The sequence below is a fragment of the Cygnus olor genome, chromosome 15 (assembly GCF_009769625.2).
Source record: "Cygnus olor isolate bCygOlo1 chromosome 15, bCygOlo1.pri.v2, whole genome shotgun sequence".
Taxonomy (NCBI): Eukaryota; Metazoa; Chordata; class Aves; order Anseriformes; family Anatidae; genus Cygnus; species Cygnus olor.
Genome location: NC_049183.1, coordinates 5,677,723 through 5,704,060, shown reverse-complemented (window position 1 = coordinate 5,704,060; position 26,338 = coordinate 5,677,723). Strand labels below are relative to the sequence as shown.

The following is a 26,338-nucleotide window of genomic DNA, read 5'->3' as shown; positions in this document are numbered from 1 at the left end:
GGTCATGCATGGTGTGTCTAATCACCTTTTTTTCAGAGTTCTGTGCTGGTGGAGACAGGCAGAAAGGTAGGTGCCCACAGGTAAGGTTCTGGTAAGGGGCTAAGTTTGCTAAGTGACCGTGGTGGCACAGGTTTGTATTCTTTCCTGTCCTCTTCCTCCCCTTTCCCCGTTCGTTACTGTTTGACTGCAGGTCTGAGGTGGCACAAGAGCTGAACCTGCCCTTCATTCAGTTGTAACAGAACAACAGAAGAGGCACAGTGAGGTAAAGGCATTGCAGTATTCCCTTTGCTGGTCGGTATCTGCCTTCTCTGTCTTAAACTCAACCATACAAAGAGTGGGTAGATATTCTGCGAGTCATGACTTGAAAGAAAAAAGAAATAGTTTCATACCCTTCATTGAGATGTGACAACTTTTGATTACTCTTTTTTTTGTTTGTTTTGTATTTAAACAACACTGAAAGACAGCTTGGGGAACTCCATTCACAGCAGTGGTGAATGGCTCCACCACGGAGGCTGTCTTGCATGCTTGGCTGGAGGCAGCAGGGGAAGTGGCAGCATCTCGGGAGGCTGCGTGTTCTGGTTGTTCTCCAGAAAGTCACTGCCGTGCTCCTTGCCTGAAACAGCTTGACTCTTTCGTAGCGGATATTCCTACTTGTAGGAGAGAGAGTGAGATTTGTCTTGCTGTTGTGTTGAGTGGTTGAATCCACGTGTTGACAGGGTGGTGAACGAGGTGATGACTCGATGCTGCCTTTCGCTGCCGGCCTGCTGTGCGAGCGCTTGCGATGGGAAGACAGGCAGACGGGTGCTAATGTTGACAGATATGTTGTAAATGTGAATGTGCTCGGTATCTTGCTGTGGATGCACAATGATGGAAATAAATTTCTGGTGCTGCTGGACAAAGATGCAGCAGAAAGATTTTTGAGCTTTTTTTTTTTCACCTTGATACTCACTCAGGTGTAAAACAGAATTTGGAATCAACTGTGAGTCTTTTTGTAGACATGACTTGCATGTTTCTTCTGTAAAAACGTTTTCCATATCTTCAAATACACTGGCAACTCTGGGATAATAAATGTAGGTTAGTTGTGACTTCTGTTTAACAGTGAATTCCGCTTGCTCGCTTCTTGACTTACTGTGACTTCAGTATTGCTCGCTTCCTAAAAATAACGTCTTATATGGTGGAAATGTGCTACCTTTGCATATGGGATATGTGCACAGAGAGCAAGGGGTCGCACTCTGGATTTCACAAAAGTTGTCCTGTAAACCTGCAATAAATGAAATGCCCTCTGTAACTCCTTTTTCTTCTATGGAAATATCAGTAAGCTGCCTTCAGTGACCAAACTGTGGAAGAGATGTAGCTGTGTTGGCTTTTACTGAGATCATATTGCTGTCCCATTATCTTCTGCTGCTTATGCGTGTTATCCAGAGATCTCTGATATCTCTACTTACAAGAATCCTCCTCACTCGTTGCTAAGGTCTGAAATACGGAAGTAACTAAGATGTTCTGGGGAGACTGCTTGGAAAAATCTAGCTGACTTTGGCAGGAATGGAGCTCTGTGCTCACTCTGTCCTCACTGTGGAAATGGCTTTGCCTTGTATAGGAGGATGTTCCTAGTTTTACATCCAAAACTAAAGAGCTTATTGCATGAATGCATCTTCTTGAGATGGACTAACAAAGTCCTAAACAAAACTGGTGCTGGTTCAAGTGCCCTACTTCAGCAGATCGCCGTCTTTAGAGCTTCCCTGCCATAGGTCTGTTTTTCCCCAGCCTCCTGTAGCAGTGATTCCTTTTGTCTTGTTATGAAATCAGTGTGGTTTTGAATAGATTCTACTGCTGAATAGAAGAAGATTAAGCTTGAACTGTCTTTTGCTTTATTTGTGTTGGCTTCAACTTAAAAACGTGAAAATATTGGAAATGGGAATGGAAAATGTCCGGTCTGGATAGAAGCAGTGGCTTAGAGGTTGCAATATGGGCTTTGAGGTGTGCAGAGCTAGGTGCCAAGTAGGAATGTCACTGGTCTCAGGTCAGAACCTCTTCAGAAAATAAAAATGAAAAAAATGAAGGAAATGTTTGGGTCTGGATACTTATTTTTTGCTCTCTTTTATTTTTGATGCCTTTGGTCAGTGGTCAGGCATGTTTAGTGATGATTCTTGTCGAGCAGACAGTGCCAAATAAAAAGTTCGTGTAATCTTTTTGCATATTCAAAGCATCGTATGGTTTTTATAAGCTTATAATAACTAACAGTGTTGCAGCTCTGTTAGCTGGCAGTGCTTCCAGACTTGAATTACTTGTGGTTAGAGCGTTTGTCTTCAAACCAGCATTTGCAGAAGGGGAGAGCAAGGCAGTACAGTAAAACAAATCTGCTCAACTGTGTCTGAAACTGTGCTAAACCTAACTTGCTGTTTCTTTTAAAAGAAAAACTTGAAGTGCTCTTATGCTTCAGAACTCTTAAGGTATGGGAAGGACAAATTACTCTGCCCACAGCCTTGTCACTGGATCACTGGAGCTCTTGCTGTTTGTATATCACGTTGCGATGCATTGGTCCTGTGTACAGATGGAGCGCTTTGTTCTTCTGTGTTTAGATCAATATGAAGATGATTTTTAACCTTGAGGAAGCTTGTGTTGTGCATGGCATGTTTTTATTCCATGACAGCTTACCCCATTGTGGTCTTTGTAATTTTTCCCCAGTGGTACACAAGAACCCTCTGTGCTTGCACCGAGGTCATGCTCTTGCTGGACTCCTGAAATTTTGGTAGCAGGCTTCTTTTTGGATCTTCATTTTGTATGGTCCCATGCTCTGCAGGAAGATTTGTCTTTATTGTCTAGTTCAGTCACAAAAGCCTGGGCTCAGCTGAGAAACTTCAGGATAATAGTTGGTCATCTGCACCGCATAAGAAGCAGTCCTTTCCAGCTCTAAACTATGTGGCTCTCCCACTACCTCATGTGAATTTTTAACACGTGTATTGTTAACTTGTGCATTAACTTCTTGCTTTTAGCTGAATTCCTCAGTGGTACAGTTTATATGACTAATCCTGTATACATCAGTATGATCAGTCTTGCTATCGTGTACTTATTTCTCTAGGGTGGGGGGGATTGTGTTTATTTGCAGGCCTGACTAAACTCAATTATATTTATCTGAATATTAAAGTTGCTTTTGACTAGACTGTCTTTTCTGCTGTTTCAGGTATTAATGGAAGGAAGGGTTGCCCATCCTGTAGGTAATTGTTGCAGGGCTTTATATTTTAATTGTTCTACTGGCTGTTAATTGTAACTTTCTTTTTTTAATGAAAGGTTTTTGAGTGAATTTATCATTGTTTCAATGAAATTGCTTTTTCTTGTGGCATCCTTCAGGTTTTCTTAATTGTGTTTTCTTCTGTCCCTTGTAGCTACATTGAGAAGTTTACGGACTTTCTTCGTCTCTTTGTGAGTGTCCATCTACGAAGAATTGAATCCTACTCCCAGTTTCCCGTGGTTGAGTTTCTGGCACTGTTGTTCAAATACACTTTTCATCAGGTACAGCCTTGTGACATTGTTTTTCCTTGGTCTGTTCTTCATGTCCTGTTGTTTTGTACAGCAGGGGTAGCTTGTTTACCTCAGTGGAGCTGATACCTAAAGCTAGCCCAGAAAAAAAACAAAAAACAATTGACGTCTTACTGGCACTTACTTCCCCAGTGTTGCTGGGGACTTGGAAATGTCTTAATGTGCTCCTGGATTTAGCTGGAGACAGTATTCACATGTAGTTACCTTGTAAGAACAACTTGTCTGTTGTTTAACTTTTTTCTACCTTTTTTTTTTTTTTTGCTAGCCCATGAAATAGAAAATGTTGTCCGGAAAAAATCTGTCTGGCTTGTTTTGTGTTTGGGGATGTTTTTCTTTCTCTTGAATCTGCTGCTTTTACTGTATCTGAAGCATTCCTTGTATTTTACAATTTTGCAGTTTAAAACAAACTGGCTTTTGATACGCGTTACATTGCTGTAGAAGCTGTCATAATGCAGTTCAGTCCTATTCACCATCATATGTGAATAATGACAGGAAGCAGATTTATAAAATGCTAGAAGTTGATGTAGCGAGCCGTGAGATGGGCTCACGCTGAGACAGCCCTTGTCATCACTGGGTTCCCACCTTGTGCCAAAGCTCTTGCTCGTCTTTTGACATCTTGAGGCTGCAAGTCTCTTCAGTGACCTCCTAGAAACTTTTCAGTACAGCAAGAAGTTATTCCCATGGATTGAAGTGCATGCTAACTAGCATTTGTATTGTGTGAAATTGAAATTGCCATAGTTTGAGAGATTCATTATGAAATGTGGTGTATTTCAGCCTACCCATGAAGGTTATTTTTCTTGCTTGGACATTTGGACGCTCTTCTTGGACTATTTGACTAGCAAAATTAAAAGTCGTCTGGCAGACAAAGAAGCAGTACTCAATAGGTAAGTAAATGGGAAGGTAGTTGGGATTTGACAGCTGCAGAGGGTCTTGTGGTCACTATGGAAATACTGAGAAACAAGCTATCGTTTACTGCAGCTGTGTCTAGAGCCCTTTTTTCTAAAAATCACTGAACATAAGTTTAAACTGGAGTGCTTACCACATGTTCATTGAACAGAATTCAAGCTGAGCAAATTAAGGCAAGAAAAAAGGTCACAGAAATATTGCATGTGAACCTAGCAGCCAGAGGAAGAAAGCTTTGGAGTCTAAAATAGAACTGGAACATATTTTTAGAATATTTTAGAGCACATTTTATCTCATACTAGAGGAGGAGACTACAGAGTAAGTTGTGTAGTAAGGGTTCACACACCGCTTGTACAACTAACTAATGACTTACGAAATTTTTAGGTTTAATTGGGGTTTTAAAATCTGTTTAAATGGAGGATGTGTTTGAGAAATAGTGGTGGTGCTGTGTTTGAAAGTTCTGCTTGCTTACCTCTATAGCTAATGACGTGTATGAATTGCAACAGTGGTTGGCAGCACTTCCTTGGTAGGTGCTGTCTCCTGAAATAGTTGGCTCTCTGCTTTTATCAAGAGTCCTTTTGCTCCCCCCAAAAATACCTGGTGAATATACTGGATCTTGTTCAAATTTGTTAGGCTTAAAAGCCCCATGGCTTGTGCCATATTGCTCTTAGCCAATTGCAGAAGGAAGCTGTTTTCCCCTGGAGCGTACTAAATATAAGTAAGTGGTTAGTTACTGAAAGACAGCCTGGTGTCATAACCACAAAGAACAAATGTGGAACTAGCTTACACCAGACAGCTCTCTTCCCTTCAGCATGGGAACGGAGTATTTTTAATTTCTCAGGTAGTAGGTATTTGCATTTGAACTTTGTTACAATTTGTTCCTAATTTGCTGCTGTCTGCCTGATGCTGTTGAACTCTGCCTTGGCATTCCGCTCCCCTTCATCTGGCTAATGTGTGTGTAATGCATGTTCTCTGTACGTCAGGCATTTTGTTATGGAGAGAACTGAAAGAAACCATAGCTGTCTCTCTTGGAGATATTTCACTCAAAAGAGCGGCAAATAAAAAAGAACCGCATATAAGTGTTTGAAGCTTGTAGTGCTGTTTTGTCAGAACTACCTGTTTTTAATAGCAACTTTATATAGCTACGACTTCCTCTGTGCTTTAAGACATGTAAATGCCTCAGTTTGATAATATGGGTGTGGTTACACCACAGGAGCACAGATGAAATTTCCTGTTCTGTGGCTTATAAACTCTGCATTTAGTACACGTTGCAGTTCTACTACTGCAACTTCTACTACTGGGATAAATTGCCCAATCGTGAGTCATGTCATCTGGCTACAGAAAAGAAGTTAATTCAGCCACCTTAAGCAGCTGAAAGCTTTCAGCTGCTTAGCTGGTGGTGCAGCTGATGAGTCCGACACTTGGATTGCATCATTCCTTGCATCTTTGTTAGTAGATGTTAATGTCTAGTTTTCCAACCTGATCTCACTTAGAAAAGGGCATGACTGGTCCTTGCATAGGACAAGCCGGGTTTTGAGGAAGGTGGCTTAAGAAAAGAGAAAAGAACACACAGAACAAAATCCCAAATCCCCAGACTTTGGCGGTGCCAGCAGAAATGGTTGCGTGGTCAGGTGACTGCTAGCTTAGCAGCTTGGTATTATTTTTGTGATCAATGGAGGAAGGAGTATCTTCTGCACTCCATACCTGTTGCATAGTACCTGGGATGAAAGGATGTCTTTCAGTGACACATTTTTAGTTTTATAGTAGAAGTGGAAAAAGTGCTGGCTTTGTTTTAGAGGGCAAGGGCCTGAATTCATTGGCCAACAACGTATGGGAAGAAGATAGCAGAAGAAAGAGCCTCAGGGGATGTCCCCTTCTGTAGGCGAACAGCAATTCTATCCCCCTTTATCTGTTCCTTATTCACTGCCCAGGAAGTATAGCACCAGACATGCTCCTGAGGAGCAGATTGAGCAGTAAGAGGGTGCTGGTGCCTCCTGTTCACATACAGCTGCCGTTCCTCCTGGAAGACCACTCCTGCTACCTTTCCTGTTTTGTACTCCTGGGCTGCTGCTTTAGCCAATGGTTATCCATTTCCCTCTCAGAGATAGTGGGATATCAGATATTACCACAGGCTTTTTCCTTGCAGGTAGCTTGTGACCTAAAGTGACATGTTACTCTTAATCCAAAGCTCTATTTGATGTTGTGTGTATAAGCCCGTAAAGCTGTGCTGCAGGCTCTTTGCAGTGGCTGACGTTAAACTGTCATCTGACTTACATCTCTCCTTTGCTGGAAGGGCTGTGAGCACAGCAGTCCCTGCAGAATTGCTTTATCACACTCCTTTTGTCTTCTCCATGGTCATAGGTACGAAGATGCCTTGGTTCTGTTGCTGACGGAGGTGTTGAATCGAATCCAGTTCAGGTATAACCAGGCACAGCTGGAGGAGCTGGATGATGAGACGCTGGATGATGATGTAAGGAGCAGAGTTGAACAAGGACAGCTGCACGTTCAGATATTAACTGCCACACTCATTACACCTGGAACGTCTTTCCCAAAGCTTGAGTTCTGGAGTATAGGCTAGATGCCTGCTGCTTCACTCAGTTCTGCGTGGGTTTTGAGGTTTAAAGAACCATGAAATGCATTTATCAAAAATACATCTAAGTTCCACTGAAAGGATATGACCTTTGTTTTTAACTTTGTTCTTATGGGGAAAAATACAGGTATCTATGTTCTGTTTATCAGAGGCATTAGGTGTCTGTGTCTGGTTGCTTTGGAATGTAAATGCAGAAATATTTTTCAAGACAGAAGCTTTAAGCTGTATATACTGGTGCTTTCATTTGAGCATATTTCTCTGAAGTCAGTAAATATCATCTCAATCCATACTGATAACAGTAAAAGTAAAGTGCAGTAGGTGGCTGAAGTGTCAGACTGGAGCATTAGAGTGCCACGTGGTGCTACATAACAGATGCCAGTCATCTGTGCAGTAACTGTGCTTCAGGACTGAAAGCTTGTGCCTTGTCACCCCGGGGAAATAGAGGCATGCAGGCCCAGAGAGAGGGTCAGTAAAACTGTTCCCAGTCAGGTGTCTGGCACCATGTGAGACTCAGGAGCAGTATCTCTTCGGCAACCGGGTGTCCGCAAAAGCCAGGCTCTGGAAAGGAGTTAGGCTGGGGCTCAGTGCTTGGGACCAGCTACAAAAGGCCGCCTGTTTCCCTCAGGAAGTGCTGTACTTACCTTGTTGTTTCTTCCCATAGCAGCAGACTGAGTGGCAGCGGTACTTGCGCCAGAGCTTGGAAGTGGTTGCAAAAGTCATGGAGCTCTTGCCAACCCATGCCTTCTCCACACTAGTAAGTAGCTATGCAGACCAAAAGTACAACGTGAAATGAGCACCAACTGCTGGAATTTGTTGCAAGCTGTTTCACAGAGGCCAGGGTGCCAAAAGAAGTAGGGAGATTTGCTTTTAGAAGTGAAAGCTTGGCAAAGGAGAGACCAGAAATCAAAATAAAAAATTGTTTTTTGGCTTTGTTGAATTTCTTGGTGTGGTGTTGTGAAGATACTTCACAGTGAGCATCTGAGTCCTACTTGCTGGACACCAAGCTTTATGGAAATGCCCATCTCTTCAAGTGTAAATAATTCATTGCTGTTTATCTTGGTCTTTATATTAGGAGACAGCGTTGTGAATTGGACAGATATGTGTCATTAGGATTTTAAGGAGAGCAAAATCTTTGTTTAAATGAAAGGCTAGATACAAATGCTGAAAACAGTGCCTTGGGCGGAGGGGAATTACATCTGATAAACACAGATAAGTGCTTCTTTCCAGCTAGTGTCACTGCTGTTGCTGGAACAAGTTGCCTTATTTCGTAGCGTTAAAGGGTTTTTGAGGAGGAGACTTGAAGGCTGTGAGCCAGTGGAGTCCAAAATTCAGAGTTGGTCTTTACTCTGGACGAGAAAAAAGGCAGGTATATGCAGTGGGAACTCAAAGCAAGTCTATTAACCCCACTGGAAATAACGCATGCCTAGATTTCTGAGCCATGTCATCAAGAAGCAAAGAACATTGAACTGCTACAGAGGCAGAAGGTGCCTGACCTGAATTAAGCACCAGAAGCACATTATTAGAAACTCCAAAGTAGTGAGCAAAATAGTTATCATGCGAATGTCAAGTTCCTCTGCAGCGTGGTGGCATGGCATGAGTTAGCAAGGGGCAGACAAACAGAACAGCTGTTTCAGTGAGCACAGTGAGCATACGGGTCATATGGTGAAGAGCATGTGGCTTCCCTCAAAGTAACACATTAGCATGAGGAAGATGATCTGTTCTTTTTAAATATTTCTCCTCCTGCAATTATATACAGGCACTCAACTGTTAAATAGGCACAGTATGTTAGAAATGTGACAGTGAATGCTTGAGCCCTGTGTTCATTCTCGTACGCTGCATGGTCTGGGAGATGTTCAAGAAGTTTTGCATGCCTTTCACAATAGTCTCTGCAGTGATGTTGAATGCAGTGGCTGGTCATCAGGAGCAAATAACTGAAAGTACAGCAGCTGCTGTTATTCTTTCCCATGCTGAGCAATGAAGGGCTGTAGTTCTTTGTGCTGATGGGCAAGTGAACTTTCATAAATCCAAACTCTTCGAATGTGGCGACTTTGCCAATAGAAAATGAGTAAAATTATGCCAGAGTGGTTGGAAACTGTTTTTCAGGTGAGATGTCTACAAGGAAAAGGTTACCATGCAATCTTGTATGCATGCAAATGCGTTCAAGCACAAGGCAAATAATCCCCTAACACGTACCACTGAAGTACCTTGGGTGCTGAACATTGGTCAGAAAGCTTCCTAGTCTACGTACAACATGTTCCCCAGGGTAGCATAACCTGTTACTCAGCTGAAGTATCAGTAGGAACAGGCATGTTTGCTGTCAGTCCTGAGTGATGGAGTTAGGATAACGCTCTGTGTTCCCAGATCGGGACGCATGACGACTGTGTTGTTTGTTCCCTTGGCTGTTTTCCCTCTGGGACTTCAGCTGTTCTTGGTGCAGTCTGCAGCTTGCCAGCAGAGTGGCTGCAGTATTTCCCCTGTGCTCTGTTAGAGGCACTGAACTCAGCTTCTTCAGTTGAGTGTTTTGGTAGCTGCATTTTGAGAACCTGATGCTTATGGGTTAGGTGGATGCAGTGCAAGTTTCCAGTGCTTCGGGCTCTGCCTTTCTTTGCTTGTGTACCCCTGTTCTGTTTGGTCTGGGTTATACATCCATCTGCACATTCGTACTGATGGCATGCTGTGCCATGCCAACCCTAACGTGTCAGACCTCTAGCTTGTGAGGCTGGTTGCTGATATTTGTGGGAAAAGGAGAGCTACCACAGGGAAGTGCCTTCAGGGTGCTTTTCATGTCATCGTTTTCATGACACCTATAGAGACGTAAGCTGCAGAATCAGCCCAGAAAACATGCCTTTCCTCCTTCCAAATGTCTCTTTGAAGGTGTTAGGGAGAAATAGGAAAAATGTTCTCTAATAGACTGATAGTAGAGTGTTAACTGACTGCCATGCCCCCAAATCATGCTCGTTTTTCCTCTTCTAGTTTCCAGTTCTGCAGGATAACTTGGAAGTGTATCTGGGACTCCAGCAGTTTGTGGTCACTTCAGGAACAGGTAACCACCGCCATCCAGCAAAAAGTCCTCACTCTTTGAGTAGCTGACTGCGAAAACACTATAGACCTGCTTTAGTATTGCTTCCTCTTCGCTTTGTTGAGGATCTGAAATTCTTACCCCAATACACATGGTGTGTGATGGCTTAGTAGTCAAACTCCAATAGCAAACAAAAATCTAATAATACGATTTTGTATTGGTATGGTTCTTCCCTTGCTCTGATACTGGAAGATACCTTGGGTGTTGAGAGCAGCTATGCAGCAGACCCCCAACACCCCCCCCCCTCCCCAAAAAGAAGTAATTCCAATTTGAAGAACACTTAAGACATCCTAGGTTTAGTAGTAATGCAGAGGGTTTTTAATGTTGTAGCAATGATCTGTGTTAGCTGTCAGAAGTAACTCAGAGGCAACTGGACATTCAGAACTGGGTGACAGTGTGCTGTTGGTACATAAATGGCAAGCCTGTTGCTGAAATTGTAAACAATATGAGATTAGATATGGTCTGTAGAAAGAAACAGATTTTCTTTGAAACACCTTGTTGCAGAATATATTTACTTTTTTAGTAAAAGGTCTGGGATGTTTGGAGACCAGGTGTACGTGGTTGAGCAGTAGGACAATTGCATAGGCAGTAAGACAGGCATATCTACTTATCTGCATGTTTCTTGTTAACTGACAGATATGAAGGTATATAACCACATTTCAAATTAGAAGCAAATGCGCTCTTTCTCCAAATGTGCTTCCAGTGCTGGAACATCTATTTCAGTCTAGCCAGCAGAGGGAGTCTGGGTAATGACTTTCACAGAACTGGGATTGCTTTTTTGGTGTTGACATATAGCCAAAAAGGTTGCTGTTTATACAGATTGTAATACCAAATAGAATAAAATAATTGTGTAAAAGGCTGAAATTGTTGGTAACATCATTTTCAGCCCTTAAAGAGAAATTTGAATTTGGCAGTCAGAACAGCTGAACTTGTCTTACCCAACTGACTATTTCAGTCACTTGGACTGTGCTCAGTTTTGAACTGTGACCCACTGCCGAGTTAATTTAAGAAGAATGCTTGCAATGTAATTAGAATAAACTTAGCATTTCCTGTAGCTTTGTAATTAGGTTTCCCATCCCAAAGAGCTGTACTTATTAGTCACAAAGTTAACATGCACTTTGAAGTATGAGTTTTCAGACTGCTATTAGCACAAGTGAATGTGTACACGTGTGTCTTTTGGATTTGCTTCTAGTAAACCAAAATGTCATTTCAGGTCACAGGCTGAACATCACTGCAGAGAATGATTGCCGTCGTTTGCACTGCTCCTTGAGGGATCTGAGCTCCTTGCTGCAGGCTGTTGGTCGATTAGCAGAATACTTCATTGGGGATGTGTTTGCTGCCAGGTTCAATGATGCTCTTACAGTGGTGGAGAGGTAGGTGTAGGAGGGGGGGGTTGCTGTCCCTTCATCAGTACAAGGAACAATCATCACCACTGCAGTGAGCATGAAAGCCATAGAAATTCTTTCTACCTCCCCTTGTCATGATTAAATTGAGATACAAAGGACTCGATGACTAGTACCTGAAGCGTTAGGTTCATCAGTGCTGAGTTTCTCAGGTGGCTTTTTAACCCTTCACCAGAGAAATAACTAGTAGCGAGGAATAAATAAAATCAGTTACTGGAAAGGTTGAAGTACTTGTTTTCCAGCATCTGCATTTGTGATGCACTGTTGATTCTGGTGGCACTAAGGGCTATGGTTTAGCGATGGCACTTGGTAGGTCAGACTGATGGTTGGCCTTGATGATCTTGAAGGTCTTTTTCAACCTAGATGATTCTATGATTACTTGAGAGTTATCTCTGAGAGCTAAATCTTCTAAACTGAAATTTCCTTTCTAAAAAGATCTCTAAAAACTGGAAAGTGGGCATTATTTGATCCTTACCCTCAAAGAAACTTAGGTAGTGCATAGTTTCAAATTACAGAATTTCAGAGCCACTGCCTTTGTCATTTCACGTCCACACAGGAACATCATACTTGTTCCATCTTATCACAAACAAGGAAATGGGTTCTAAATTACTTTCTACTGAATGGCCTAAATCTAATCTATATAATAGCTAAATATTGACACAGGCTTGTCAAGAGCCGCATTCAGATAAGACATGCGAGTGGGTTTGTGCATGCGTGTATCCGTCTTGCAGTCTTTTTGTTTTACCATTTATGTATTCACTTGCAGGTTGGTAAAAGTAACGCTATATGGATCCCAGATTAAACTGTACAACATTGAAACTGCAGTACCATCTGTATTGAAACCTGACCTTATTGATGTGTGAGTATGAGATACGCACTATGTGTGATTATATACAAATTTGGTACCTATGTGGGATGGAGGAAGCTTCGGATCTCTTAGATCTGGTGCTCTAATTACTAGTTTGGCAAATGTTCTGAAAATTGTAAATGTTAGCTAACCACAAGAGCACTTGCTGGCAACAGCCTTGACCTTTACCAGTATTTTGGACCACTGTTTCCTCAAATTGATGTAGTTAAATTATTTAAAGAAAAATGTTTGTGATCAGATGTAAAAATGCCCATTGCGCTAGCTCTAAAAGCAAACCATTATTCTGCTGTGTACTAATGGCTATAAAAGCTCGGCTCTTTTGCAGTAAAATTAGATGGTCAAGTAAGTGTTACAATGGTGGTATTTTAAGAAATAGATCCATTTTAAGAAAGGAGTGATACGTAGTTTGAGGCTTATGGATTGTATTTTTTGCTACCGAAGTCAAATCGATGGCCCAGGTAAAGATGGCTTTTTTTAGTGCAAGGTTTTGAATCCTTGGCTTCCAAAACAAATGTGTGCCTTCCAGTGATGCAGGCCGTTTCTGAAACAAACAAATACCTTTGATTCAGAAGTTGACATTGTGTGAAATCTTGATGCCGCTGGTAGTAGGACATCAGTCTAATGTCCTTTTGGAGACCTTTCATTGTTAATGGTTGTGTTGTACAAACCTGTTACCTGCCAGCTGGCATTTTGTGAGCAGAATTTAAGGTTGTGCTTTTAAACATGTCAAGTGCTTGTTCTTCCTTCTGACTGTATGTATAGGACCTTCCTGAAAACCCACAGTAGACTGGATTGCTCCTATTAATTCGAGTTACTAGAACTGAGTTTTATGCAGATAATGTTCCTTTACTGGTGTCTTCTCTTTCTGGTTTAAAGTAGCTCTGGAGGCTTTTTTGTGATGTGTTAGTTAGGGGGTTTCGTCCTTTCCTCTTGGGTCTAATGTCCTTGAAGAAAATTGAGATCCATTTTCTAATGTGAGGCTAAAAATAGGTACATTGTCATATATTTGGAGGACACCTGTCTGATCCCCCACGCACCATCCTGACTCAAAAAAAAAAAAAAAAGTGAAATGGCACTCTACCAAAAGTATAATTATGAAGTATAATTATAGTCAGCCTACCAAATGATGATTGATAATTTGACCTTATCAGTCTATACTGTTGGTTTAATACTACTGCTCAGTGGACAAGTCCAGTTATAGCACACCTTTAAATATGCCTTGAATGTACGGGGTCCAGGACAAAGAAAAATTTAATGTAACTAACAATCTCAAGGAATGCATCTGTTCTCACGTAGTGGAAGAATGGGAAAGAGACAAATACACTAAGGCTGGGGGGCATGGGAGGGGGAGAAAGATGTAAAGGAAAAGAGCTGATTCGTGAATAAAAGCCTTCACCCTGCTATTAAAAGTAAAATTGTGAAAATACTTCCTTATTTTTGCCCACTGTGCATAAACCCGCTGGACTTGCTGACAAACCGGTGTGTTCAGGAGGTGGCTGATGCAGACCTGGAAGCTGCCTGCCAGAGATGACTGAGGTCTTAAATGTAGCCACTCTGGTGGGGATGTGTACACATGGGAGGATCTTTGTTTTTGGAGGGAATATCAGCATTCATAGACTCTTTCAGTAAAATCTGCAGCACAGGGATTGTCGCGTAGGGCACTTGTAATTGGGCAGTGTGTTACATAGACTGGCGACCATGTGTGACGAGATGCCCAGAGATTTCTAAAGGTAATTGCATTGTCCCCTCTTCCTACTAATCAAGTGGGCACGTGGAATAAATCTTGTGCTGCAAGGTTAGGGAATATGGGAGGTGCTTGCAGGAGTACCTGGGACTAGGTTGTCATGGCACTTGTTGTTCTGCAGCCTCCACTGGCGTGAATTTGTGATTGCTTTCCCTTCTGTGCCCATTGCTGCATGGGGCCGGGAAGTCTGCAGAATCAAACACTGCTATATATTGCTGTTAAATTTAATAAGAGATGGGGACCTTCTGAATCTAAACAGGTTGCAAATCTCTTCAGGTGGTTAAATATGATGGGAAAGAGTTCTGAAAATAAATAAGGATACCGTTCTGCAGTCCTAACCTAATGCTCACTGGCACAACAATCTTCCCAAGCCAGCGTAATACAGCTTCAGGCAGGACAAGCGGCTGTCCCGCTTGTGTGCGTGTTGCACGTGTCTCTGACCCTTGTTCTCCTCCCCCATAGCCACGCGCAGTCCCTGGCAGCGCTGCAGGCCTACTCGCATTGGCTAGCACAGTTCTACAGCGAAGTTCACCGGCAGAACCCAGAGCAGTTCATCTCTCTCGTCTCCACCGCTCTGGAGGCAATCACACCCCTCATCAGCTCTAAGGTCAGTGCTGTGCTGAGGGCTGGGGCTGGGCGGCCACGTGAAGCAGGAGGCTCTCAAGCCATGGTGTGGTTCGTTCAGGTGTTGAGCAGCCTGCTCTGGACCACGCTGTGGCTCCATGCGAATCTGTGTGAGAGCTGATGTGCCTGCCAGAGCCACAGCAAATGTCTCGTGCGAGGCTGAGAATATGAACAACGCTGACTAATAGCACCATGGGGCAGGGCAAGCTAATACAAGAGTAAGCAACTTACAGGCATATGAAGTCAGATTCATGATTTTATAGCTTGAAAGCAGGGAAGTATTTTTTCCGCAGTATTAAGAGGAATGACCTGTGTTCTGACTGGTAAGTAAATAGAACAGAACGGTTCTGTGATCCTGCTTAGAAGGGACCTACAGAAATTGTGAAGTCCAACTGCCCGATCACTTCAGGGCTAACTAATTGTTAAAGCATGTTATTAAGGACGTTATCCAAGTACCTCTTCAACACTGACGGCCATGGAGCATCAACCACCTTTCTAGGAAGGCTGTTCCAGTGTTTGACCACCTTCACAATAAAGGAATACATAAACTATTTTGCTTGCAAGACCTGGTAACGGCAACTCAGTGTGCTGTCACCTGCGCCACGCCGCATGGCTCTGTGTGGCGGTGTTACTGGGCAGCCTGACCACGTGCCCCCTCTTGCAGGTGCAGGAGAAGCTGCTGCTGTCTGCGTGCCACCTGCTAGTCTCTTTAGCCACCACAGTGCGACCAGTGTTCTTGATCAGCATCCCTGCAGTACAGAAAGTGTTCAACAGGATCACAGACACTTCTGCTCAGCGGCTTCCTGATAAGGTGATTTTTGCCTGGAGTGTGAAGAAATGTAGTAGGTGTCCTTGGGATGCTCTGTCTCAGTTACTATTGTGAAGTATAACCTACAGTGGGGAGGGAGGGAAGGAGAGGGTAGGGGACAGCAGTTCTGTGTGTTGTGTATATCCAGGAATCAGTGACGGTTTGTCAACAGTTATCTATTTCAAGCAACAGCATAAGGAAAAAACAAACACAGTTGCAACTCTTAGATCTTGTTCCTTTCTCGTTTGCCGAGACAGTCCCTGACTGCATTGCCTTTACATACTGGCATGTTGATTCTGACATATGGAAAGGGTTTTCTGTGAAACTTGTTAGCATTCCCCATATCTCACTCCAAATTACTATTTGTATTACAGAAGTACCGAAAAGCGCCAGTAGAGGTTGGGTTACTATTGTATTGTGCAATAGCATGGAGGTATGAAGTGCCGTGTAAGTGTGCACACTTGCTGTGAAAACCAGACAGAGCAATGAAAGTGGCATCATCTTTGTTTTAGATCTCTAAAGAATTGAGACGTCCTGTTGTACAGGAGGCTGGACAGAGCTGGGAGCAGGTTCCATCTCTTAGGACATGGAGCTTTGCTTCTCTTGCACAGCTGCGAGTTTTCACTTGGGCTCAACTTTTGCTGTTGAACTCTTTCCTCAAATAGTGAGCATTGCTGGATGCCTTGGACAACTGTAAAATGTCAGTCTGGGGTTGTGCTCTAGTAAAATAAAGTGGGTAGCAAACGCTAAAATCTTTTCTCTTTGCTTAATGCCTCATTGCTTTTAGGCCCAGGTGTTGGTGTGCAGAGCGCTGTCAAACGTGTTGTTGCTGCCCTGGCCAAATCTTCCAGAGAGCGAACAGCAGTGGGCAGTTCGCTCCACCAACCATGCCAGCCTAATCTCTGCCCTCACAAGGGAATACCGCCAATTAAAATCCAACGCTATCTTGCCACAGAGGAAAGTGCAGATGGAGGACAGTAAGTACAAAGTTCCTTAGCATGTGTTGTCCTCTTACAGATACAGTGCAAACTGCTGATGGGAGTCATTAAGCTGTTTTTTTGATAATTATTTTAGCTGAGAAACTGTTTAGAGGAGGACAGGAAAGGAGCAATTAGTTTCTTCTTCATAAGAGACACTTCCCTGTGTGTGTAAAGGACACTTTCACCCCTGGTTGCCAGTAAACTATTCCATCAAAGTGCTGTCTTCCTCAGTTGTTCTGGCAAAATGGGATCAAGTTTATAATAAAAACTTGAATAGTAATGATTGTGTTGGGAATACTGAACCACCTAATGGTGGGACTACCATACTATAGTACTAGAAACATTGATTGGAGGCAGTGTTAATGAAGATTATGGTTATAAAACTTAAAGGGGAAAATAAGAATTTCACCTAGACTTAGGGAAGTCCTGTAGAGGTGTATATATGTAGAAGGAGAGCCCTGAAATGATGCAGTTCAGGGACCTTTTGAAGCTATTCTATCAGTTTTGAGACTGGTTTTGGGTATGTCTTGTCTGTCTTTTTTTTAAGAATCACTTGTTTGTAAGTATTCTGTCACAGCTTCTGACAAACCTGACACGCTGGTAAGCTCTGTGCAGGAAGGGAGGAAGCGTGGGAGGGGGTTGTTTGAGCCTCACAAAAAGAATATCAGCTGAGTGTTCACGTGGTTTTGAACTGATCCTATTCAGTTCTCCCAATGTTTGGGTTAGTTTGTACAGTGATTTTGTCCGACGACTCCAATCATTACTTTCAGAAATGGAAATCTGCAGGGTATTTTCCTACCAGAATGTGCTTCTAATTTCTTGGGCAGTTTATACTGGGTTGAAAATAATATTTAGAGCTCCCTTCAGTCTCTGCACCTTGTACTCATTTTGTACTCGAGCAATGGATGCATCTGTAGGGCAGTAAGCCTGTATAATTTAAGAAAGCAAGTTGCCACAGGTACTTAACTGAACCCGTTTAAACATTTAAAACGTGAACATGCATTGGGAATGTCTTTGACTCCAACCTGAGCTTGGTGTATATGCTGCCTTATGTGGTGTTCTAGGTACTGTGTGTGTGTGAACTTGATTTCTCTTCGTTTTTTGCCTCTGAGTAGTTTTGACATATCAGGAAGTATCACTTCTCTGATTTTGCAGCCAAAGTGATCATCCATCAGACACTCAGCGTGTTAGAAGATATTGTGGAAAGTATCTCTGGAGAATCCACCAAGTCTCGACAGATCTGTTATCAGTCGCTGCAAGAATCCGTGCAGGTCTCACTAGCCCTCTTCCCAGCTTTCATTCATCAGTCAGGTATAACCATAGGACGGGCTTTAATGCTGTGAGTAGCTTTATGACCTACCGATAACATCCAAAGTCCATCAGCCTAGATCTTGGTGTTCATGTGAAGTGTGTGGGCTTGCTGTGCCTAAGTGTAACGTGAGTCTTCACTGCTGGGTGGGCTGGGCTGATTCAGAACAGGAAAGGGAGATCTTCTGTCATCCAGAACAGAGTCATGAAGGCTTGTCACACTCCACAGAAGGTGGAGATGCCCTGTGTTGCGTTCAGCAGCGAACAGGAATGGAGCTATTCATGAGCACCCAAAAAAAAGAGCTTTAAAATACTCTGTCTGGCTATCTTTGTCACTTATTTTCTGTCCGGAAGCTTGAAGACGACGGAGTAGCTTTCATCAAACTCGATCATTGTAAAGGAAAAGCGGAGATGTAACCAGAACTGCGGCTTGGCCATCTTGTGGCCAGCTACTTATGTTTTGTATCACATCAATGTAGCCTCTATGCCCAGGACTACAGGAGCTTTATGAAGAGCCAAGCACTCCAGAAAAACTTTTGGAGTTAGGTGGGATTTTCTCAGTGAAGCAGGCCTGTGGGGAGGCAAAACAAAGAAATAGAGGATCCAAGACAGCACGCTGCTGTGACTCGAGTGAATTGCTGTCTTCAGTTGCATGAGGCTGCTAGCCTGTTCTGTCTTGGCTGTAAAAGGCTGTATGAAGTAGGACATGAGCAGTTACAGCTTACCTTGGCTATTCAGTAGAGCATGTCGGGACTGATAGAGAATTTGCTGCAGTGCTGACCAGCCGACTGCACCACCGTGAAAATTACTTCTGAAGTCAGAAGGATATTGTCAGTTCCGGGGGGGGGGGGCGGGGGGGAAGGATTCTGTCTCCTGGCCACCCCAAGCTGTATAGCTGTTTTGGATTTCCTTGTATTTCCTGTTAACCCTGTCCACGCAGTGAACAACTGGAGGTCAGCCCAGGCCATTGCAAGAGCTTTCTCCAAGCAGTCTGTGTAGGCAGACCGGACAAAGGGCCCTTGCTGATACTACTGTATTTGTTCTGAGTTGTTTGGTGCTGGCTGTACTTGTCCCTGATGGTCTTCAGAAGCGTACGATCAATCTTTAAGCTCTGTGGTAGTACCAGCTATTGGTTTCAGTTTCTAATAGCAACACTGCCGCTGTATTTCCAAGAATAAATGGGGTTCCCTGTACAGGAGGAGGGAGATCTCACATAAGACTGCTTGATGTACTTGAATGTTGCCATAACACATTCGTTTGGCTCTCCTGTTCTATCTTAGATGTGACGGATGAGATGCTGAGCTTCTTCCTCACTTTGTTTCAAGGACTGAGGGTGCAGATGGGAGTGCCTTTCACTGAGCAGATCATACAGACCTTCCTAAATATGTTCACCAGGTATTGTCACGTGTTGGTCACTTTTCCTTTACTCTCAGGATGATTTATCTTGAGCAGCCTAACAAAACAGGTCCTTGTCCCTAAAGAGTATAGTGTTTCCTCTGTGTCCAGAGCTAAAGCTGAGGAAAATGCTTCCAAGCCTGAAGTGACCCAGTCCACGCACATTGAGCGCACAGGCATCATGCGATTTCAACTTTCCCACAGACTTTCTAATCTTGGAAGTTTGTGATACTGAACTGGACTCAGGCATTACCTGTTAGCTCCTACCTAACATCTGTGCGTGCCCCAGTTGTCTCTAAAGCTTCCCTTGGGCAAGGGTGTCGATCAATCCTTGGTCAAGACCTAGCTCCCGTCTGTGGCTTAATGTACTTGGTCCGTATTAGTTGAGCAAGGTTAGAGGCACTATCTGCTTTCTTTTAAATTGGATAAGCATGCAGATCTCAGGGCATGTTCCTGTACAACAACCTCTTTTTTTGTTGTTTTAGAGAGCAGTTGGCAGAGAGCATCCTCCATGAGGGCAGCACTGGCTGTCGGGTGGTGGAGAAGTTTCTGAAAATCCTGCAAGTGGTGGTACAAGAGCCGGGCCAAGTGTTCAAGCCGTTTCTACCCAGCGTCATCTCACTGTGCATGGAGCAGGTCTACCCCATCATTGCGGAGGTAGGACTGTTCTCACCAGGTGAAGGAAGAAGGGGAAGGGAAGGCATTGCTGGGGGTGTGGGAGCGATGAAGTTTTTTTGATTTCCAAGAGCTGAAATGTCAGTCCCTATGCAGGGAGAGTTGGGTGACTAGACAGTAGGAATTGGAACCAGCGTGGGTGGAGGATTTTGTCAGGAGTTGTTAAAGGCGATAAAATTACAGACGTGCTCAAAGCAGGAGGTAAAACTCAAAACTGAATGATGTGTTCCTAGCATGATCCAACAGTTGCTGAGGTTGATGCCTTCCTTAGAAGGAAATACTTTGCTCTGGTACCTTGGCTGCAAAGCACGACCCTGAGTGGCCACAAGACAGGGTGCTGTTAGCAGTGGGACCCAGGGGATAAATGGGATTCCAGCACAGGAGCCTGCTGAGGTTTAGAGTTTGCTTGTTTTTCTTTCCTCCTAGCGCTCATCTCCTGATGTGAAAGCAGAGTTGTTCGAGCTGCTTTTCCGGGTCCTCCACCATAACTGGCGGTACTTCTTCAAATCTAGTGTTTTGGCCAGTGTCCAAAGGGGAGTAGCAGAGGAGCAGATGGAGAACGAAGCACAGTTCAGTGCCATTATGCAGGTAACTCTGTCGCTCATGTCTAAGCTCCTATTCTGTAATGCAGTGTGTGCTGCTTGCGGCAGCGCATTAAACATGTGGCTGATTGGGATTAGACAAAGTCCTGTTTGGGATTAGACAAAGTCTTGTGTGAGGTCTTGTGTAGGACCGCTAAAAATCAGAGTAGGGCTGTCTTGCTGATCTGCTCATGGGACACAGTGCCTCAGTTAACATTTCTTCCTCACTTCTGCTAATTCCTTTCCATGCCTACATCCTTTGTCTGGACCTAAAATATTACTGGTGCTGACCCATTTACTTCTTTTACAAGTCTTATAGTTAGTATTAGGACAAATTACCGGTGCAGGAAAGTTTTCTTGAGACCAAGATGTCCTCTAGTTTTATATGGAATCATAGAATGGTTTGGGTTGGAAGGGGGCCCTTAAAGACCACCACCTGCCATAAGCAGGGACATCTTTCACCAGATCAGGTTGCTCAAAGCCCCATTCAACCTGACTCTGAATAGCCCCCCACAATGGGGCAACCACAGCTTCTCTGAGTAACCTGTCTTGGTGTCTCACCACCCTCATCATGAAAAATGTCTTCCTTATATCTAGTCTAAATCGACCTCCTTTCAATTTAAAACCACTGCCCCTTGTCCTGTCAGTACAGGCCCTAGTAAAAAGTCTTTCTCCATCTTTCTGATAAGCCCCCTTCATATATTGAAATATATAAACATGAACGTATATATGTTCATATATGAACTTGTTCTGTATTGTGCCATTGAATCTGGTAGGGAAGGGTCATTGGGTAATCCTGTCATCTATGGCCTGAGGAATAGGGCAGGCAGAGGCAGTATGCCAGCACATGTTCAGTGAGCACCAGTTGTCTCAGGCTGGGGGATAAAAAAAGATCAGCCTTCTAATCGGTCTGTTACAGACCACCTGGTATGGAGCCCTTCACCTCCAGCTTGCATCAATGCAAACAGAAGCACACTTGCACCATGCTCTGGAAGCTCAGAGCAGAGCTTGCTAGTCAGAGGGCAGTGAGCGCCGGAGCGGATGGCCACGTGCTTGGGCTTCAGGAGGGAGGGCTCTTTGCAGAGCCTGTCCTGGAGCGCTTGTGGAGGCTCAGTCCCTTCTGATGTACACGTGAAGAGGGAGCTCTTGCACTATGACATGAACTACATTGGTATTTCTCTCTGGGCTTCCCTTATTTTAGCACCTTTGTGAATGAGGCCTGAGCTGGTCCCCGTGCAGGGTTGCCCAAGCATCTTTTCCTCCTGTAGTGGTGTGACACTTCCAAACTTACCCCAATGTCTTGGCTTGTTGTTTTTTTTAATTTTTTTGGGGGGTGTATGTGTGTGTGTATGGGGAGGCATTTACATGGTAATTTCGATACGGAAGTACTGGGCTAGTTTTACTACTTGGCTGCTGTTGTTTTGATGCCACACTTCAATGTCCTGTAAATGCAAGAACAGCCAGCATTTTGTTTCAGATGTTACTGGGTACTATTGTGCTGCTTTCCACAGGAGATCTAAGTTCAGATCTAGCTCAGTCTTGAAAGGATTTGAAAGGGTCGTTTTTGTCCATCTAATAATAAATGGCTAATATCATAGAATCATTCAGGTTGGAAAAGACCTCTAAGATCATCCAGTTCAACTTTAACCTCGTACTAAAGTCCACCACTAAACCGTGGTACTAAGTTCTAAATCTGCACATTTCTTGAAGACCTCCAGGGATGGTGACTCAACCACTTCCCTGGGCAGCCTGTTCCAATGCTGCACAACTCTTTCAGTAAAGAAATGTCTCCTAATATCAAGTCTAAACCTCCCCTGGTGCAACTTGAGGCCATTTCCACTCCTCTTATCACTTGATTAATGAACACCAGTAAGAAGGAACGCTCTTCCGTCCCGGATGTCTTGGAGTAGCAACTACTGAAATTCTCCTGCCTACCTCTGCTCATCTCTAGTGTTTCAAAGGAGCTTGGGGTGTTTAAGATTTTTATCCCAGAGTCTGTGCAGGCCTACCAGACACTTCATTGGGGTCCAGCAGACTTTGTTCCTAGGCTCTTCCTGTTTCTGTAATGCCCAGGTCAGCCTCCCAGCTCCCATCTCTAACATCTTTCTAACTTAGTGCAGTAACGTGTTCAACACATCTGCCGGTCACCTTGGCCTCTAGGCTTAGATTGAGAGCAAAACCAGTGAGTCTGTTAGGGCTTTGTGCGTGCTCACCGTGGTACCCGTGGGGTTTCTTTCCCTGGGACATCCTACCAGAAGATCCCCTCCCACCCACCTGTGGGTACAGCCGACCACCTTGCATAAGCAGCAGAAGCCCTGGTCATTGGCATGTGTCTCAAACATTGACATGGTGTTTCCAGAGGAGATCTGTAAATGGGTTCTGTGTGATGTTGGGGTGAAAGCGTTGTTCTGCCTGGCAGGTTTGATATTCGTTATGGTATCAGTCCCCTCACTTCCATTCTACTTTGTTCATAGGCATTTGGCCAGTCCTTCCTGCAACCTGACATTCACCTATTCAAGCAGAATCTCTTCTACTTGGAGACGCTGAACACCAAGCAGAAGCTATACCACAAGGTAGGTCTGAGTTGACCAGTGCATGCTCGGGCACCTGGCAATGGGCAGGTGCCGTTCTGAGACTTGCTCAATAGGGAATTGAATCACAGCGAAGGAAGCTGTGCTGGGCAAGGTGCGGTTAAAGGCTAGGGCTTTCCAGTCCAAGGGGGCTGGAAGCTGCTTTGTGATAGTGGGAAACTGTCTTTCAAATGGTTTACAAACTGACAGACAGGATCTGGGGGCTTGTTTACTGCATCTTCTGCTGTGATTATGATGAGGATGTTGCTGGTCAGAGTGGCACTGCCACCTCCCTGATACTGCTGCGCTGGGCACAGGAGGAATCCCAATGCTTGCTAGTCAAAGCAAGCCTTGTGACCCTGAGAGAAAGCAAAGAACTCACGCAGCGATGGGGCGATTTGTCTGAGGAAGTAAAATTGGTGGATCAAGTAGGTCATCGCTGAGACAGTGGCAGAGTCTCCCCATCGTTCTTGTCTGGGTCAGCAGCAGGGTGTTCAGCATTTGCAGTTGGGTCACCGCAAGGTGGTTGTCCATTGCTGTCAAGTAGGATCCAGCCTCCAGACCCTCTAATTTAGGCTTGTTAGCGGCTGTCATGAAGAACTAGAGTTGCAGTCCAGGGTCTAGCCCTTCTGGTTAACCTGTGAAGGCAGAGCTTTCAGGTTTGCCTCTGTGGTCACAACTCAAGGACAGTCCATCATGTTAACAGCTGCCTGTTGCAGAATTTCAGGCAGCTAGCCAGATTCCCTAGGAACTCTGGCTGCTTTCAGGAGCACTGGGCAGGGCTAACGTTGGCAGGGATTTAAATGGGATTTGATGCAGTTTCCTAAAATGCCCATGTTTAAAACTTGAACTAGATGTGAGGTAAGCGTGGCCAAATTGACGGTTAATTTCGAAGCAGATATCCATCTAGTTTGCCAGAAGCACAAATGGCTACAACATAGCTCAGACTGGAAAATGATCTCTGTGCTCACAAGAGCTTGCAGACCTCACTGGTAGCTCAGAAGCTGCTGGTGTTGAAGTGACCCGGTGCAGCCATGCTCGCGTGCCTGGTCTGACCTCTGAAGTTAGCGCTTCTGAAGCGATGTGCTGCTGCTCTGGTGCCTGTAGTGGGAGGAAGGTTGCTGGTGTGAAGTTCCCTAACTGTGTCCCTCCTCTTGGTGTGCAGAAGATCTTCCGGACAACCATGCTGTTCCAGTTTGTGAACGTGCTCCTTCAGGTGCTTGTCCACAAGTCGCACGACCTGTTGCAGGAGGAGATCGGCATTGCCACCTATAATATGGCCTCAGTGGACTTTGATGGCTTCTACTCAGCCTTTCTCCCTGAGTTCCTGGCCAGTTGTGATGGTGTGGACTCGAACCAGAAAAACGTGCTGGGAAGGAATTTCAAAATGGACCGGGTAAGAAGTGAAGGTGCTGCAGAAGAGTGCAAGTATTCCTGGGATGGGCAGTGTTCTTCTTGTTGAGCATGCTGGTAGACAGCCATAGGCTTCTCCGAGCAGTGGTTTGAGGCAGTACCACTTTTGCTGCAAACGCTTCCATAGTCAGCAATGCCTAGCCTAGGATCTTTCACTGTGGGTAGCGAAGTTGCCATCTCATCTCTTGGACTGCCTTATTCCGTGGGAATTGGGGAATATGTTCCCTAGGGGGAGTAGACTGACATTTGCTAGAGTGGGACCTTCAGATCCTTGCCAAAATCTTGCTGCAGCTGCTAGCCAGATGTTTGAGGGTTACAAGTGAAGAGACAGTGGTGTAGCTGCAATTGAGGGAGGCTGTGAGTTCCCTTTAGAACATCACGGCACCGCAGCCAGCTCATGGTTTCAATCTGCTGAAGCTTGGTTGTCTGCTTGCTGCTTCTCCCATGGGAGATGGTGGGGATTCGAGACCAGGTTTAAGGGTAGGAGAGGAGCTTTGAGAGGATTGTTGAACTTCCAGTAGGCGATTGCTCTTCAGGAAAACCAGCCCTTGTCAGGGGGTTGTGGGACACAGGAACCTTGGCAGGAGCGCACAGAACAGTTGCCGCTGCAGATGGCCGTGTCGTGACTGTTCGTGTTGTGCCTGAGTGCACAGTGAGGAGCCCGTGCCACGAAGAGAGCCTGGTTCTCTGCAGTCAGCTCTCTGGAGCAACCCTGGAGCAGTCTCTGTTCCCTGTACGTAGGTTGCAGAAACTCAGGTTTCCTGGGCTCAGACACTGGAGGAAATAGTCTGTTAATCTCATGTATGAAAATACACGTGGGTGTTTGGCCCTCCCAGTGCCTTTCTGTTCTCTGCTGTCTTACAGTGCTTGTAGGTACTGTTGTTGTTGCAGTACAACGTGCTGTTTGATCTCTTCCAGGATCTGCCATCGTTTACCCAGAATGTGCACAGACTGGTGAATGACCTGCGCTACTACAGACTCTGCAATGACAGTTTGCCCCCTGGAACTGTGAAACTATAGTTACTGCACTGGACTCGTGTTTTGATCACTGTAGGGAACGGATCCATGTTTCGTTTTGCCACCACCTTCTCTCCTCCCTGGTTTTGTCAGTACTGCAGGACGCGGTGTCTTGCAGGTGGGCACATCTTCTTGGATTCATGCACCACGCTTCCTTCTTCCCTCCCAGCCCAAAGGCCCCCAGCTGGAGTCAGCACTGTCTGCAGGATGTGTCTTAACGCCCAACCGCAGGGCATCTCAGCTGTATGGAGAGTCCTCTCGCCCGGGTTTTGTTCGACTAACGTAGCACTTTGTTGCGTCTGGAGATATCTGTGGAGTTGTCTTGAGAGATCTTGTGCGTATCAATCATGAGGCAGAAGCGCCAAAGACTACTTCAGACATTCGTACCTTCGTGTCATTCCATCTTCCTGCCCCTGCCCAGCTCTCGGAGGAGGAGACTTGTGATGTTGGGACTGTTTTGGCACTTCTGTCACTCCCTTTGTTTTTTAAATTGCCTTGAAAACCTCCCTGCTGTTTGTGGGGATTAGAGACATTTTGTTTTTTTTTAAACGTTTTCTCATCATTCCATTGTGATACTAAAACAACATGCTTAATGGAAATAAAGTGCTTACTTTGTTGTTTTAAGTAACTTCTAATTTATTTTAGTTTCCACGCAGGCCTGCCACCAAGCCGTTTTGCAGCAAGGCGTGTTTCATGCTGAAGGCAGGGATCTGCAGTGGAGCCAGAAGACAGGCAGCAGATGCCTGCACTGCCCATCCTGCCTGCTTCGCAGAAATGCCTCATGCAAGCTCCGTGCACAGTCTGTTCTGCGAGCGGTCTAGCTGCTCTTGAGAGGTGCAGTGC

The 26,338-nt window shown here is 44.6% G+C and overlaps 1 protein-coding gene across 4 annotated transcripts in view; it reads left to right on the top strand.

Annotated features, from left to right (window-relative positions):
* The window catches only part of XPO6 (exportin 6), a 55,148-nt gene extending 29,029 nt beyond the window's left edge, over window positions 1-26,119 (top strand). The window contains exons 8-25 of one of the 4 annotated variants that reach the window (XM_040574417.1): window positions 37-66; window positions 3,384-3,510; window positions 4,312-4,421; window positions 6,802-6,910; window positions 7,695-7,784; window positions 10,004-10,073; window positions 11,323-11,482; window positions 12,279-12,371; window positions 14,587-14,731; window positions 15,413-15,559; window positions 16,344-16,533; window positions 17,692-17,847; window positions 19,125-19,239; window positions 19,725-19,896; window positions 20,341-20,502; window positions 22,970-23,068; window positions 24,231-24,461; window positions 25,397-26,119. In XM_040574417.1, the coding sequence (XP_040430351.1) occupies window positions 37-66; window positions 3,384-3,510; window positions 4,312-4,421; window positions 6,802-6,910; window positions 7,695-7,784; window positions 10,004-10,073; window positions 11,323-11,482; window positions 12,279-12,371; window positions 14,587-14,731; window positions 15,413-15,559; window positions 16,344-16,533; window positions 17,692-17,847; window positions 19,125-19,239; window positions 19,725-19,896; window positions 20,341-20,502; window positions 22,970-23,068; window positions 24,231-24,461; window positions 25,397-25,498 (2,308 nt within the window). In that variant the 3' untranslated portion in view covers window positions 25,499-26,119. Of the gene's footprint in view, window positions 1-36; window positions 67-3,383; window positions 3,511-4,311; window positions 4,422-6,801; window positions 6,911-7,691; window positions 7,785-10,003; window positions 10,074-11,322; window positions 11,483-12,278; window positions 12,372-14,586; window positions 14,732-15,412; window positions 15,560-16,343; window positions 16,534-17,691; window positions 17,848-19,124; window positions 19,240-19,724; window positions 19,897-20,340; window positions 20,503-22,969; window positions 23,069-24,230; window positions 24,462-25,396 lie in introns of all 4 variants that reach the window. The other 3 variants (XM_040574416.1, XM_040574419.1, XM_040574418.1) reach the window with 3 other exon arrangements.
* The last annotated feature ends 219 nt before the right edge of the window (window positions 26,120-26,338 follow it).